Raw genomic sequence first — 17,094 nt, 5'->3', positions numbered from 1 at the left:
ATTCGAGCAAGAAAATATGTGCGATTTGTTTTTCCATCGGCATGGAAGCCATCTAGACTAAAGCTTCTCCCATCCCTCTAATGTTAGTGTTTGGAGTTGGGTAGGAGAAACTGACCAGCAGTTACAGAAAAACGTCAACTTTATTACGAAGTGGCAATCGGACGCAATAAGCAGTGGATTGAGTGAGCTATATACGAGTGATTTTATAATTCCATTGATTTTCTGCTCATGCCTGACAAGTAATTTTGGGGTGTGAAAATATGTCACATGGTAAGGCACTGCCCACTAATGGCCATCCCTGGTGATGGCCCTGAATTTTGAAACTACCCTGATTGAAAATAAATGCATCGACTCCAACGGCTGGAGTCGGGAATCGGAGTCGACTCCAAAAAACTTGAAATCGAACACCCCTAGGTTCAATGACATGATTGGCTGCCACTCATACACAAATTGTGGCTGAAATGTCCTTTAATGGTATTACAGTGGCAAAGGGCTGTATATTTGTAAAACTGGTCAAAGATTAAGCTGTGGGGATAATCACATTAACCAGCTCAAATATGTCAATTGATAAAAATCTTTTAAAAATGTAGTTTTAACATTTGTCAAGTTCGTACAGATTTATTTTTTGTGTCCATGCTAGGTTTATACATTTCTGAAAAAAATATTTAGAGCATTTTCTACAAAACAAAAATGTATTTAATTACTTTAGAAAATGTCAAGTCTCATAAACATCAAGTAAAAAGTATTAAAATACTTTCCTTGCACCTTGAATACATGAGAGTGTTCAACAGAGTGTTTAACTTATCAAAAGGGGGTTTAAAAATTTAAGAAACTGAAAACGTGTTCATCATAGTGAGGTGTAGTCAAGTATTTTTTGTGTGCATTGCATTTTAATGTATTTTTGACCTATACTGTATATAAACATAATCGCACACAAGTCATTAGGTAATAGTAGATCAAACAAATTTAAGCAGCCATTATTGACAATGATCTAATAGCTGAAACTACTTAAATGCAATCTTAATCTATATGATCTCTTTATGTAAACTTTAAAAAATCTAATAATAATTCAGTTTAAAAACATTATACAATAAATGATCCAATATTAGATTCAATTAATAAACTCAACGCACCTGCACAAAAACAGGGAAGATGAGAATCTTAGGGGCCAGACTGACATATGTCCCATAGTTGGAGTGGGGCAGGTGGGACTGGACGATGGTGCAGTTCTGGTAGTTGGAAAAGCTCTGTCTGTAGGATGAGGGAGGCATGGTGGTAGTCTTCCCGCTCATAGACCTGCATAAGGTGGGTTGTGCTTGCAGTCCCCCATCCTGCAGGTATCCTGAGCTCTGCTGCAGCCCCCTGCTAGTGTGAGTCTGATAGATTCTTCCTATGAATTGACAGGATATATCAAACACTTGCAAAAAAAAAGTACCAAAAGTACCATTACCAAGTACTATTACCCTTTTTGGACATGTACCATTGTAATACCATGGTATTCTTTGGAGTATGTGCTATGGTATACTATATATCAAAGTAGCATGGTATTACTTCTTGGGGAGTTTTTCTTTGCCAGTGTTGTCTTTGGATGCTCTCTGGGGGGTTTGTAAGGTACTGTTTTTCTATTTTTCTATTTTCTACAAAGCTGCAATGGAACAATATGCATTGTATAAAGCACAACACAAATACTTTGAAACTGAATATTAAAACTGATACTCTAACATGTTAAATTCACTTTTTTTTGTAAATAAAGACTGTGCTCAGAAACTGTTTATGTACAGACACTCTTTTCTTTCATTATTTTCTCTTAAAAGCAGACTTATGTAGAAATGTGACTTTTTAAACTGATCTTAGATCAGCCTACATCAGATCTCCTCCTAAATTTTTAAAAGAGATAAAGACAACTCTAAATGGGCTAATGTCTTACCAAGTGTTCCTATTGTTCCACTGTTGTCAGAATACACCGGCTGCAATATCTGCAATGTAAAACATTCACACAAGTGGCACTGGATACTTCAGCCTTCACAAAAATGGGTCAGTTAGAATAAATAAGAAAATATCTCCTGGCTACAGTTAGTGTGCATGAACTGGCGAGCTGGCACAGATAGAAGCCCTAGTTTCTAAAGACCAGCATCATGCTGTGATGAATGACCTAAGCATCTGGGTGCATGATAAATTAAGTCACCATAAATCTTCCACTAAACAGTAAAAAAGCTCAAATCTAATATTTGGTAAAGGCTACTGACAGCTTCTTGCCTTCCTAACCTCTAAGACAAGCACTGTCATTACGGTGAGATATGCACACTTAAGGTGAAGAAGTTAAACGTTTATATTGTATTTAAAATTGCTACCTGGTTTCCAGGGCTGACAGGCGAGAGGATTATGTAGTTGTCGCCATTTGATGATGTCACACGGGTACCTTTGAGGGTCTGAGTGCGTGTTTTGTAGTCATTCTCCTCTCGTTTCCCAGTCCAAGACCACAACGACTCTCCTAATCCATTTCCTGCGTTTTCATGGCCGCTTCCTTTCTTACAGCGACTTTGTTTGTGGTTGGTGGGTCGAGAGAGCAAAGGTGGGGTTTTGTTTTGTGTCTTTGTATTAGAAGAGAGAGTGTCAAAACCGGAAGGTTTGTAAGAAGGCCTGTGAATAAGCCCCTCGTAGTAAGGCTTCATTACAGGCACTGTCCTCCATACCACCACTGTGATCTCATTACGACAATTCCTACAGGAAAAAAAGATAATGTTAATGATCTGTAATGATTGCATTGCAAAAGATCCGTTAAAGGGACATTTCACCCCACATACATTTGCATGTTTACATGAGAAAAGTGCAAGAGTTCAATTAAAGTTTGGGGTCAGCTCATTTCTTTTTTTTTTTCTTTTTTTGATTTTCTCCCCTTTTTTCTCCCCAATTCCCAATGCACTCTAAGTCCTCGTGGTGGAATAGTGACTCGCCTCAATCCGGGTGGCGGAGGGCAAATCTCCGCATCTGAGACCGTCAATCCACACATCTTATCAAGTGGCTTGTTGAGCGAGTTACCGCGGAGATCCGCGGCATCCACGCACAACTCATCACGTGCCCCACCGAGAGTGAACCACATTATAGCGACCATGAGGAGGTTACCCCATGTGACTCTACCCTCCCTAGCAACTGGGCCAATTTGGTTGCTTAGGAGACCTGGCTGGAGTCACTCAGCACACCCTGGATTCGAACTTGCAACTCCAGAGGTGGTATGCTTATTTCTAAATAATTGAAGTTCATCCAAAAATGGAAATTCTGTCATAATTTACTTACCCTCATGTTGTTCCAAACCTATTAGACTTTCTTTTTTTTTTTCTTTTTTTTTTTTTTTTTTTGTGGAACACAAAAAGGAGATGTTTAGAATTATGTAAGTCTCAGTCACCATTCACTTTCATTTAATGTCTTAATGAAAATGAATGGTGACTGAGGCTGTCATTCTGCCTAACATCTCCTTTTGTGTTCCACAGAGGAAAGAAAGTCTAATAGGTTTAGAACATCATGAGGGTGAGTAACTGATGACAGAATTTTCATTTTGGGGTGAAATATCCATTTTCCATTTGGCTCAATGTACCTTTCCCAACTATTACCATAGGCACAGGCGTGGATAGGCAAAATAATAATAATAAAAAAAACTATAGACCTGATGGCATGTGCCAGATCCACACACTTCCAGTGTTCAACTGGCTGGCCATTCAGTTGTAATAATGTGTCTAGCTGTTGTAATCCAGCCTGATGAGCTGGCCCGCCTGAAAAAAAAAAACAGAAAAGAAAAACACAGAAAAACACTCCAGCCAATCAGACCATAGTCAAATGAAGCATAAGTATACCCATAGGAAAGACCAACCACACATGGGTTCTCTTTAATATATTAAAGGAATATTCTGGGTTCAATACAAGTTAAACTCAGTCGAAAGCATTTGAGGCATAATGTTGTTTATCACAAAAAATAATGCAGACTCATCCCTCCTTTTCTTTAAAAAAAGCAAAAATAGAGGTTACAGTGAGGCACTTACAATGGAAGTGAATGTGGCCAATTATTGGAGGGTTTAAAGGCAGAAATGTGAAGCTTATAATTTTATAAAAGCACTTACATTAACTCGTCTGTTAAAACTCATGTATTACTTGAGCTTTAAAGTTATTTCAATTGTAATTTTTAGTCATTTTAGGGTTTGTTAACATTACATAATCATGGCAACGAAGTTGTAAAATTGGCTATAACTTTACACAGGAAAAGTTTGTAAATAATTTTATCTCACTAAAATCATGTTAAAATGCATATTGTTTATGTCTTGTAGTTATACTTTTGAAAAAGTGAGTATTTTAATGTTCAGATTTTTGCTTTTGTTCAAAAGAACAGGAGGAACGAGTCTAAATACATTTTTGTGTTGATCAACATTATGTCACAAATGCTGTCAATTGAGCTTAACTTGTATTGAACCCGGAATATTCTTTTAAAGGTGCGGTCACATTTACCTTTGCACAGCAAAATTCCACGGGTGAAGAGGGTGTGAGGGGGAGGTGGGATAGTGATACTTTGCCACCAGAAGTCCATCGCACGAAATTCAAGATTGCACGGATACCCACTGAGATGACTGTATTTCGCCGCGTAAAGGTAAATGTGATCGCGCCTTAATTGTGTCTATTAACAGCAACAACATTAAATAAAGAGCAAATTGAGACTTTAGAAAAAGACTCTAGTATACTTACATGAGTCTCCATAATGTTATTGTTCCAGAAGAGATCTCAACAATGACATGAACTATGCTCAGATTTGCCATGACATCAAAGTCATTTATCATCAATTTCTTCCAAGACCAAATTATCTGAGCTGTGCTATTTACATGAATAACTCTATTCTCAATCTATCCACATTTGTCACATATGTGTGTCTATTTTCATTTCTCGCAAGTAATTTTAGGAGAAACGTCCGAGGCAAAGTTGATACTTAAATTAAACATAATTAAGATCTCTGTTAAGCTACCCGGTCTCTAAAAGAGCAACCACTGAGCAATGCAATTTTCCTCCTGATATCATATTCATACATTCACTATATTGCATAATTTACAGTCCATGGTACAGTCTAATCATGGAAACGACATGAAGAAAGATATTAATAGAAAGTGCTTAAAATTACCTGGATCAACAGCTTGGACCCGCACAGGTGAGTCAGAGCAGATGGTGAAACCAAAACCATCTTTTCCTCTCAAAATGGTCACCTGTTTGAGAGACCACATACATATGCATGTTTACATGAGAAAAGTGCAAGAGTTCAATCAAATGTTGGGGTCAGCTCATTTCTAAATAATTAAAGGGACAGTGCATCCAAAAATGAAAATTATATCATCATTTACTCTTCCTCATGTTGTTCAAAACCCGTATGACTTTCTTTATTAAACAGAACACAAAACAAAATGTTAGGTGGTATGCTAGTCTCAATCACTATTTACTTTCATTGCATCTTTTTTTTTAGGTGAACTATCCATGTAAATAAAATGCAATTTTGCATTACGTAAACAGCATTTCTACAATAACACTCCATAATAAATCTATCATTTGTTTTGAATGGACTACAATTAAAGCTTCCACCTTTAAAGAGACATTCAGGAGAATGGACCTTTCACAGTAGGAGTACAGTGTAAGAAGACCTTCCAGTAACCGGGTCAGAGAGTGTGTCTCTACGTGTGTGGTGTGTGTGTGTGTGTGTGTGTGTGTGTGTGTGTGTGTGTGTGTGCTGAAGAAACCAATATCCCCCCTGGAGCACCACTGTACCCCAAGACAGTAATGCCACAGCAGCAAATAGTCAGGGATATTAAAAACTACAAGCTGAGAAATTAGTCAGGGTTGCTGGGTGATCAGGGAGCCTTTCTTTTTCCCTGGCAAGAAAAAGAAATTACGGGGGCCGAAAACTGCCCTGGCACTGACAAAACAGCAGAGAATTAATATTTGGACAGTAGAAGTTCAAAATGTCAATACAACCTGGAGCCAAACTAAATAGGAAATGTTGAGGGAGGGGGGTGTCTCACATTTAACATGACATTGACCGCACAACAACAAAGAGACTTGTTTAGGAAGGGAGAGCGAATAAAAAGAGAAAGAGTGATGACAGCTTTAGAACTTTCACTGCTGTTCCTCTTCTCTCTGGGTCGACATGGATGCCCTCGTTACAAGCTCCATGAATTACCATGAATTACTCTGATGAAATAATTATCTAATCAAATTCCACTTCAGTTTCCTCTTTTCCATTGCTCCTATTTGCTGTTCTTTCATTCTCAATTGTTTCAAACAATGATTCTCACCTGTGTGAACGTATATCAGTGCTGGCAATACTGAATGAAGACTAGTTCTTGTTATGAGACTACTCATACATTATTTAATATTCCAGTTTAAGATGGAGAAATCTGAGAGGTCTCAAGTGGAGAAATGTTCTACCCCTCATTACATGAAGTTTTAAACAAAAGTTTGGAAGGAGCTTGTTTATCTAGTCCTCTCAATCGCAAAGCAAGGATATACAGTGGGGTCCAAAAGACTGAGACCACTAGTGCCTCAGTTTTGCTTCTATTTTGTATTCTATTGTTGCTGGGGGTTTTTTAAGTCTGAAAAATTTATATTTTTCACTAACAATTTCATTGTTTCATTGAGTCCATGATATATCTATCTTTTAGTTTCAGTGACAACATGCACTCAAGCTGGAATGGACTCCATAAGTTTGTGCAAAACCTGATGATCCATGTTAATCAGCATGATTAAAGAATCTTCCAATGAGCATCTTGTGCACTGCAAGTGGTAACCTGCAATTGGTATCTTAAAGGGACATTTCTAAGTGACCTAACCCATAAAAAAACGAATATAGTCAGCTTGGTTAATACACGTTAAAAGTTATTTTTGACTTGAATAAAGCCAGTTCATTTAAATGTTACCACATGAAGCACATTTTTAGGTTAACATTTTATGCTACCTTTTAGTACAAAAGAGTCAACATGGTAAATGTCACAAATTTGCTGAAATTTGATTAGTCACCTAGTAGTGCAGAAACATTTCTTCTTCATTTTTAAATTACTTTTTATTTGATTCAAATCTTTCAAAATCTTAAATCTTACCGTTTTTTTCTAGGTTTAAAATGTAAAAAAATGCCAGATTTTCAATGTTGTCTTTGGGACTTTTTGGACCCAATGTACATTATGCCACCATATTCCAGTTTGTTAAACTAATCCCAGAGGTCTGACATGTAGAAATGTTCTACTCATCATCAACCTACATAATATTGAGCTCTGACCACTTACTACTACTTTACTACTTTGTCATTTAGCTCACACTTTTATTCATGTTTTTCCACAGTACACTCATTACAAAGACGCTGAAGCAACCCAAGTGCCTAGCCCAAAGGTGAAAACTCATGTATCACCTATTGTGGAGTTCAAACCTGCATCATTTCAGATCTTTACCTTTAGGCTTCACAGACACATTGTAAACTAACACAAACAATAAAATTCCGAAACATCAGTTGGAAAAAACCTGACATTCCTGCCGAATATCTCAGACTGAACCCACCAGAACTCCTTAAAAAGCTCCAAAACCAAATACATTTACACGCAACAAGCCAATAAAAGTAACGTGACAAACCTGTGGCAAGTTTCGTTCGATGCAGAGCCTGCACAGTCCGTGGATCGTATGCATAGCTCACCGTATGTACATCCACCTACATCTACGCCACTGTCGTCGACTCTTAGTGTCTTCAGTAAAAGTCACACAGGTGATGATGCTTCCCTTCGTTGTTGCTCTATTGTGGCTATGCATGCCCACTCATGGGAACTGCTCTGAGCAGAAGAATTACAGGAAACAACCTTCCAACCCCCCAGTCAGTAGCCAGGCAGTATGTCTGCTCTCGATAAGCCAACATGTTTCCTGAGTAGCTCCCAACTGTAGTGGCTGAACTCACTCTCTCTCTGCATTGAGATGGAGCTCACACAGATAGGCTTGATTTCATGTAAACACCAATATTCATCATGAGCCAGAGACATTAAAGTGTGCTAGATGGTTTTTTTTTTTTTATGAAAAGCAGGACCGTAGACTGAAAAACATGGAGGATGTCCAGCCTTTGAACAACATGTAGATTCATGAAAACAGTGTCAACATTTCTGAAAACCACAATTTTAAAACACAACTAGAATAGTATCTGTATAGAAAGCAGCACGATTAGGTAAGGATGTAAACAAACATGATTAGGAAAAATAATTGTTCATTAAAAAAATCCATATTGATTGAACACTAAACTGAATATTGGGAAGGGACACGTCCCCCTCAGTGTCTCTCGTGGTTACAGCCCTGCAATCAGGTCATTTCTTTTAGAAAATTGACATTTACAAACTCTACAATAGTCCATAAACTGCAAAAAAAATAAATAAAAACCTGGTTAGAAAACCTAAAAATGTGCTTCATTCAATAACATCTATATACACTGCTTTTATTCAAGGCCCTTTAAAGGAATGCTTCACCGAAAATGAACATTCTGTCATTATTAACTCACCCCAATATCGCTTCAAACCTGTATGACCTTCTTTTGTGGAATACAAAAGGAAAAAAAAAATTATTCTTTTTTTTGCCATATAATGTAAGTGAAAAGTGACTCCGGTCTGTCAAGCTACAAAAATGACAAAAAACACCATAAAACTGCAGTTAAAGCAATCAATATGACTCATGCACTCTATTCCAAGTCTTCTGTAGACATCGACCACTTTGCACACTATATCAATGATTTGATTTAATTTGATTTGAGAGTGAAAAATGACTTGAATTTCATTCACACAAAGAGATTTTATGGCTTCAAAAGACTTGGGACATAGTGCATGTGTTGTATCAGTTACTTTTATTGTGTTTTTATTTTTTATTTTTTGTCCTGTTTCAAGCTAGACAGACTGAAGTCGCTATTCACTTTCATTATATGGTGAATAAACCCTGTAAAAACGTTTTGAAAATTCACCTTGTGTCTTCCATGCAACAAACAAAGTCATATTGGTTTGGAACAACATGAGGGTGAGCCAATGATGTCAGAATTTTCATTTTTGAATGAACCATCCCTTTACTGTAAGATCACAACTGTACAGTTTCAGTTTTTACAGTGTAGTTTGATGATACTTTATACTTACAAAACCCCCATTACTAGAAACCCTGGAAAGCCATCGAAATATTTTGAAAAATGGATTTTGGGAAAAGAGGAAGGAAAGGAAATCACAATTAGCAGCGTATTTGACCGGCCTCCACGTAAAAATGCAGGGAACCAGCAAGAGTGTCAGCTAGACGGGAATCAAAGATAAATTATAAACACTGAGCTGGATTGGACTTCCTATTACAGCCACTTTGTTGGCTTTTCCCGTTTCCCAGCTTTGTCTGAGGAGAACAGAGCAGGCGGAGAACAGTCCTGGGAAAAGTTGCTCGCTAAAGTGGATGGGAGGGTTTGAAGAGTGAGTGAGTGTGTGTGTCGGAGGTGTGGGTTGATGGCTGGACACAATCATGCAATATCCAAAGCACATCCTCATATATCTACAGTCCGTATCATTAGTGCATGCAACAGAGGCACTTGTATTTCTGAGCCGATGGAGTCTGTCGCATCACTGATGGCTATGTGCTGAAAAAATCATCTGTTTGCATGCAGCCAGTCAATTTAAGCTCTCTCCACTGAAAACACATTCAAAATGCCTGCACTTTAAAAGAGAAAATCTGCATTTGTAACCTTAAGAATTCAGTCATATGAAATAGCTTTTCCTGACAAAACAGTATGGTTAAATCTAATCTTACTAAAATCTGAGTTAAATCCCATCAGATAGGGTGGTTACAGCACCGAAGAATTCTGAGAAATCAAATATAAAATTTAGGAAACTGCATTATTCCAGAGCTCAATTTATGAACAGCGATGTTACCTCTTCACTGAAAAAAAGTTAACCTCTTAATTATTCAAGCAAACATATTCAAGTAAAAAAAAAAAAAAATTTAACAAATCTGAATCAACCTGACTAGATTAGGTTACACCAACACAACTAATTCTAAGAATTAGATCAGGTAGAAATAGCTCATTAGGTAACAATTGCAGGTTACCACTTTTTTCAGTGTTCCCTGTGTTTACTAAAGAATGCTTATGGGCCGTAACCTTCCAGAGTCATCAATATTTTAAATATCTCTCTTGTTTTTACAGATTACACAACATTTAAAATTCACAACATCTAAACAACATTAAACAACATTAAAATGCCAGCAATTCATAAGTCTGAAAAGACATCCTACACTGTATAACATGAAACCATGCAGATGTACCTTATTCACGTCAAAAATATCATTTAATATGAGTGAGTGAACCTGACTACATTAGGCATAATTTTTTATGGGTCAGATCAAGATGAAATACATCCTCTAACCGAGTTGACTGATAAAAATGTATTTAATTAGTGTAACCTAATGCAGTCAGGTGGATTTGCACATATATTTACTCATAAATAATAATTTTGACTTGAATAAAACCAGTTAATTTATGTTACCATACGAAGCACTTTTTTTTTGTTACCGTAATGTGCTATTTCTACCTGAACTAACCATTAAAATGAGTTTTGTTAACCTAATGTAGTCAAGTTGATTCAGTGATGCTAAGTAATATTTGAACAAAGCCAGCTGATTTAATGTTATCACATGAAGCAGATTTTTAGTGCATTTAAAACAGTATTAGTAAGAAAAATCTACTTACACATTTATTTTAAAAAATCAAAGCCTTAAAAAAAAAAAATAAAAAAAAAAATAAAAAAATTCCGATCAAATATAATTTCAAATTCAAATTACCCTTACCGTATATGACTGCATGTTTTCCGGACTTGTGGTCTCAGGTCCAGCTTCATAGTTGGACACGGCGGCTTCTGAAAGATACACAAGAGAGTCCCATGAGTCCCAGGATGACAGATTGCTCTTTGAGTACATCTTAGCCCTGGGTACAATTCTCTCTCTACCCTGACACTCTTCCAGCAGAGAGAGAGGACAGCAGAACCCGGTCAGCACTGTCTGCAGGCTTCAAATGAAAGTGACTCTATCTAGAGATGAACTAAGCCTGCATCTATGTGACACAGTGCTCACTACCCCAGAAGAGAGAGGGGGAGTGTGAGATTGAGAGAGAAAGAATAAGAAATCTACTCCCCTAAAAGCATTACCCCCACCCTAACAACCAGCGACAGGCTCCCCCACTTTGTAACCATAGAGATTACGCTCCCAGGAAATAATGTCTTTTAAACATTCTTCATGAAAACAGCATTCAAGAGGGACACAATACAGCTGGCTCTCGCTCTTAAAGTCAGCACAGTGCCCTGACTCAAGCCCTCTCTCTCTCTTGATCTCTCTCCTTCTTTCCCCCACCTCTCTCTCCCTAATCAAACTTAATCTCGGCTGAATTTCTCAAACGCAACACATGTCCTTCCATCCACATCCCAGGAGCTTCCTTTTGTGAGTTGGAATTAAGATGATCACTTACATGCAATGAACAAAATGCACATTTAAATCTGTACTAATATTTCAAACGCTTTCTTGGTAAAGGTCATTATAAGAAATTGCATTGGGAGGGAGGGAAGATCTCTTAAGTGGATTTAAACTGACTTAGACACGGCATGACGCTTTAGCCTTTTAATTCTCATCCCATTCCAACAGCTCATCACAGTACACAGTGAGCTGGCCCCCGGCCCCTAGCTCTTTGTTACTTTTCTCTGTGGGGATGCTGTACGTTTCAACACCAAGACCTCTGTATCCCCCTTAAAAGTACAAGGAAATGCTTGTTAATTTAACAAAGCATTTTCTGAGTAAGTAAAGACATGCAAATTCCATTTAAAGCACCTGGTTGAATGCAAAAGTAACTTTCGTTGACTTAAAGGGTTAGTTTAACAATAAATAAAAATTATGTCATTATTTACACACCATCATATTGATCCAAACCTGAATGACTTTATATTTTCTTGTGGAACGTTTAGCCGAATGTTCGAGCTGCTCTCTTCAATAAAATGAAATCGGATGGTGACTAGGGGCGGTCAAGCTCCAAAAAGCATAAAAACGTAGTCCATATGACTCACGCACTTTATTCTTTTGATGCCAGATGATAATTTTGGGTAAGGAAAAGACTGAAATTTAAGTTGTTATACTAAAAATCTTAACTTCAAAATGTTTGAAAGCCGTAGTCTCTATTCACTTTCCTTGAAGGAAAAGGAGCAGCTTGGACATTCTGCTATATATAAATCCTCTTGTTTATAACAAAATGAAAGTTTATAACAAATTGAGGGTTAGTAAATGATGACAGAATTATCATTTTTGGGTGAAATGTTCCTTAAAGGCATTGTTCAGAACAAAAATGAAAATTCCCTCATCATTTACTCACCAACATGTCCTACCAGATATGAATGATTTTCTTTCTTCTGCAGAATGAAATGAAGATTTTAAGAAGAATATCTCAACTCTATTTGTCCTTACAATGCAGGTGAATGGTGACCAGGCAGCATAAAAGTCATTCATAAAGGCCTGGGTATACTTAGTTGTTCTGTGTTCCGGAAGGGATCGCGCCGAGCCGACCGCGTTGCCTTTTTGAGTACATTCTTCTGACTGCGAGTGAATTTGAATGCCTTCGACGCATGCTCACTACATCTGCTTTGTGATACTCTTTTAGTACAGATTATTGTTATGCTGCCTTTATGTGATTTTTGGAGCTTCAAAGGTCTGGTCACCATTAGCTTGCATTGTATGGACCAACAGAGCTGAAATATTCTTCTAAAAATCTTAATTTGTGTTCTGCAAAAGAAAGAAAGTCATACACATCTAGGGTTGCAACAGTATGAGATTTTCACGGTACGATAACCATCTCATGGTTTCACAGTATCACGGTATATGGTATTACACAATTATTATTATCAGTTACAATGACCCTTAAAGGAGTGAAAACATAAGGGTTTTTTTTTTTTTTTTTTGGTTGAACAAACGCTTTATTATAATTGAAACATGAAACCATTTTTTTTTAAATGGAAGTATGTGTAAAAAAAGTCTCCCTTTTGAAAAGAAATAAAATAGAATAAATAAGAAAGCTAACAGAATTATAAACACAATAAAAAAATAGCATGTAACTATAACATGTTATATAACTAAAGCATGTTAGTTTACATGTTAGCATAGCATGTTAAAATAACTACTAAATGAAAAATAACATCAGCTGTGTGAGCTTTTAAAGTAATGTCCTGCGATTATGAACAATTAACATATACTGTAGGTGCACGACAGCACAGCCAGACTGCTCCTGTCTGTACGTTTAACTCAGTGGTTCTCAACTGGTTTTGCTTCGGGACCAGATTTTACATTGGAAATTAAGTGGTGACCCGCCATAGTAAAAACTTAACCTGTATTTAATGTATCCTGGGTCGCAGTTCCTTCTATGTTGCATAGATTTGTTCATGGTTTTCAAGTACAAGGACATGCATCAAGTGACATTATTTCTGTTGTTGATGTAAACAACAAAAGTGACAGGAAGTTTTCTCTCCCCCCTTTTAAAAATTGAAGAGCATATTAACTTATATGGGCCCATTATTATCCTGTTTCTTTCATAATTTCAAACATAATTCAAACAGAACATACATATTACACAGGAGGAAAGGCTCCTCATTACCATGGTTAGGTCAGTGTAGCCAGTCTTGAATAATAGTAACGATAATAACAAATTATAGTATTTATGAAAAAATAAATACTAGCTGAAACACATCTTGAAACTTTAACTAAACTGCCACTGTTGGTATAAAATGAGGTCTAATAGATTCTACCTTTAGATTATTTCATATGAAACTATAATATTTTGTCAAAATATAAGTTACTTTTACTCATGTAAAATCATGAAACAATTTCGTAAATGTGATGATGCATAATGAAAAAGAATTAGCGCATAGCACAGTGTTGCTCTTTTCCTCCTCAGTGCTGTTTGGCATGTCAGGACTGCCTACTGTTTGAGAGGTTCGACTTGACTTCCTCCGTAATGCTTTAAACTAGAAAAGTCTCACTAGAATTGAAAATGGTCACATCAGTTTTGAGGTCTGTGCTCCGCAATATTGAGGAAAGCCCTGTTGTTGCACGCGCGCACCAGAGAGAAGAGCATATCATGATCGCGAGCTGGTTTCGTTACACTCGTGCGAAAGTGGGTCGCGACTCACCAGTTGAGAAACACTGCTTTAACTCACACACACACTCATGTCAGACCCCCTCGCCTCGCTTCTCTCTGACATTTTCTCTGTTGCATGTGTGTGTGTGTGGCGCAAGTTGACGAGTCTGACAGGCAGTCGAGGAGGAAAGGAGATACGCACGTGCAGGTGAGATTCTTCGTACGGTTGCATTGTTTTTCTATATACTGTAGATAAGCAAATGTACATGATATGAAAACCGTCAAATTTCATACCATGGTATACCGTGAAACCGGTATACCGCTGCAACCCTATACACATCTGGGATGGTATGAGGGTGAGTAAATGATGAGAGAATTTTCATTTTGGGGTGAACTATTCCTTTAAAATGTCATTGGACCTGCTGACTTTTGTTTATTGATGTAAGAAATATTCAACAAACGTATCCATGATCACTCATTCTACTGTTGCTGACAAGAAAAAAAAATGATCATGTGGAATTTGTTCAGCTTAATTTACTTGCCCTCATGTCGTTTTAAACCTGTATGCCCTACTCTCTTGTGTGGAACACAAAAAGAACAGTCTAGCAGAATGTCCAATGTTGCTCTTTTCCATAATAAAAGTGTATGGTGACTACAGCTGTACCTGGTCCCCATTCACTTTCATTGTGTGGAAAAGAGCAGCTACTTTTATGTACCATGGAAGAAAGAAAGTCATATGGGCTTGAAACAACATGACCTAAGATAAACAGAAAAAGAAAGAGAACAAGACAAAAGAGAGAGAGGCAGAAAACAGCATTAAATCTCACCAGCGGTCTGTCTGATGCGACGCGAGGCCACTTTCAGATGTTTGCTCCTGCCCAGCTCTTCTCCCAGGAGATAATACCAACCCCTGATCTCCTGTTAGTAGACAATGTGAAAAATACAGTCAGATAGAGAGAGGGAGAGACTGCAAGCAGCAGCCATGGGAAGAAGCTGCTCTTTCCCTGCAAGGTTTTTCACAATCCCAATATCTGCTGACTTGTTCATGCATCCCTCATAGGAACAGACCCTGTGGTTGTCCCCAGCTCTTAGCACTGTGTGTGCGTGAGTGTGTGCATGTTTCTGAGACCTTTGCCGGTCAGCAGCTGATGCCCCTTTTTCTTTCCTGCTCATCCGGAAGGCAGCGTGTTATATAAAACATCTATCCGCCTTAATATAATTTTTCAAAAATTATCACCATTTGAGAAATGTTTTAGTGTCTTATTTGATAACCCATGTGCATAACACTTCTGCCTTTGACAGCAGGACAAAATTCAAAGGAACAACGACATCAGATGTGATATTTCACTCTTTTCCAGTCAAGCATGCAGAATGAAGGCAGTATGCCAGTATGTTTGCAGTGTGCTGCTCTTAGTAATTGTAGGTCATTTTTCAAGCCTCAATAAGCAGTCCAATTGCCACTTCCCCCACTGCATAATTAGATGATGGTGTGGAGGAAATGCGTTGCCAAGGGAAGAATGAAGTGAAGAGGAATAGTTTTAGAAAACAAGAAATTACATCTTCCTTAAAATTATGCTTTAGTGAAGACAAAGTTGTCTTACAATTAAAACACCTTTTTGGTTAAATAATGGATGTTATGTTGCTCTCTTGGCAGTCAATCTAATTCCTTACATATACTTAACTATGTACATGTTATCACATGGAGCCTTTTGTGATCACACATTAATATTGCTTTTGACATTCTTTGCGATGTAATATTTGTAACCTGGACACTATAATTACAATACAGAGTTATGTAGCTATATAATTACCAACAATTCTTTCATATGAATATATAGTAACACATTACAATAAGTGTTAACATTATTTAATGCATTTAGTATCATGAATTAGCATGATGATTAGTAACAAATAAATAAATGGACATGAAATATTGATTTGAGTTTAAATTAAGCTAATATGTGAGAAGAAAGAGACCGCAGAGTCTCCAGAAACCCTGAATTCCATCTCAGGTTTGCGTTGGAGTTCTGTTGGAGTTTATTTAGCAAAAATCACAGTCTGGCTGCTCATTACTTTTAACAAGACTACTTGCTAATTAAATTAAAAAACATGAAATATTATGAAATAACACTGAGTTGAAATTCTTTTATTAGCTCACTTGTAGAGATCGCAGAGTGAAATGAGTAGGAAAGATGACTTGCAATACCGGATGAATGGTCTGATTTTTATCCTCGAATGTGCGGTCATTATTCAGAAATGTCCACTATATGGTGCAAACTGACCAATCAGAATCAAGCATTCCAGAGGGCCATGTTATAACTCATGTTATCGTATACTTCATTGTAACGTTGTACCATAAATATTGTCCAAACCATTTTTTGTAGCACTGCAAGTGAAGCACTATGGATAAATGTTCAGTGTGTACATGTAAACAATGATTGACAGCAGAATATTTACTTTAGTTGAGGTGATGAGAGATTGGACACCAAAACTCATACAGCCCAGGAAGTCACTGCGCCTGTGGGCACATTCAAACACTATAATACACAAAAACAGCAGACAGGGATTTTTTGAACTCCTGATAACTTCATATTGATTATATACTGTATACTGTGCTGTGCAAAAGTTTTAGGCACTTGTGAAAAATGTTGCATAGTGAGGATGTCTTCAAAAATAATGACATAAATAGTTTTCATTTATCAGTTAACATCATACAAAGTCCAGTAAACATAAAAAATCAATATTCGGTGTGGCCACCTTTGCCTTCAAAACAGCACCAATTCTTATAGGTACACCTGGACACAGTTTTTCTTGGTTGTTAGCAGATATGTTCCAAGCTTCTTGGAGAATTCGCCACAGTTCTTGTATCTATTTCGGCTGTCTCAATTGTTTCTGTCTCTTTATGTAATCTCAGACTGACACGATGT

At 37.2% G+C, this 17,094-nt stretch overlaps 1 protein-coding gene across 3 annotated transcripts in view; it reads right to left on the bottom strand.

Annotated features, from left to right (window-relative positions):
- LOC127439036 (regulator of G-protein signaling 3-like) overlaps positions 1–17,094 on the bottom strand; it is a 52,413-nt gene that overhangs the window by 24,645 nt on the left and 10,674 nt on the right. Inside the window, exons 8-15 of one of the 3 annotated variants that reach the window (XM_051695054.1) lie at positions 16,625–16,685; positions 14,995–15,085; positions 10,849–10,916; positions 5,156–5,237; positions 3,662–3,767; positions 2,352–2,721; positions 1,928–1,976; positions 1,134–1,390 (exon numbers count right to left, since the gene is read on the bottom strand). In XM_051695054.1, the coding sequence (XP_051551014.1) occupies positions 1,134–1,390; positions 1,928–1,976; positions 2,352–2,721; positions 3,662–3,767; positions 5,156–5,237; positions 10,849–10,916; positions 14,995–15,085; positions 16,625–16,685 (1,084 nt within the window). Of the gene's footprint in view, positions 1–1,133; positions 1,391–1,927; positions 1,977–2,351; positions 2,722–3,661; positions 3,768–5,155; positions 5,238–7,641; positions 7,845–10,848; positions 10,917–11,006; positions 11,058–14,994; positions 15,086–16,624; positions 16,686–17,094 lie in introns of those variants that run through there. The other 2 variants (XM_051695069.1, XM_051695063.1) reach the window with 2 other exon arrangements.

This window comes from Myxocyprinus asiaticus, chromosome 4 (genome assembly GCF_019703515.2).
Source record: "Myxocyprinus asiaticus isolate MX2 ecotype Aquarium Trade chromosome 4, UBuf_Myxa_2, whole genome shotgun sequence".
NCBI lineage: Eukaryota > Metazoa > Chordata > Actinopteri > Cypriniformes > Catostomidae > Myxocyprinus > Myxocyprinus asiaticus.
Note: the sequence above shows the minus strand (reverse complement) of the source record. Positions and strands in the feature narration are given on the sequence as shown.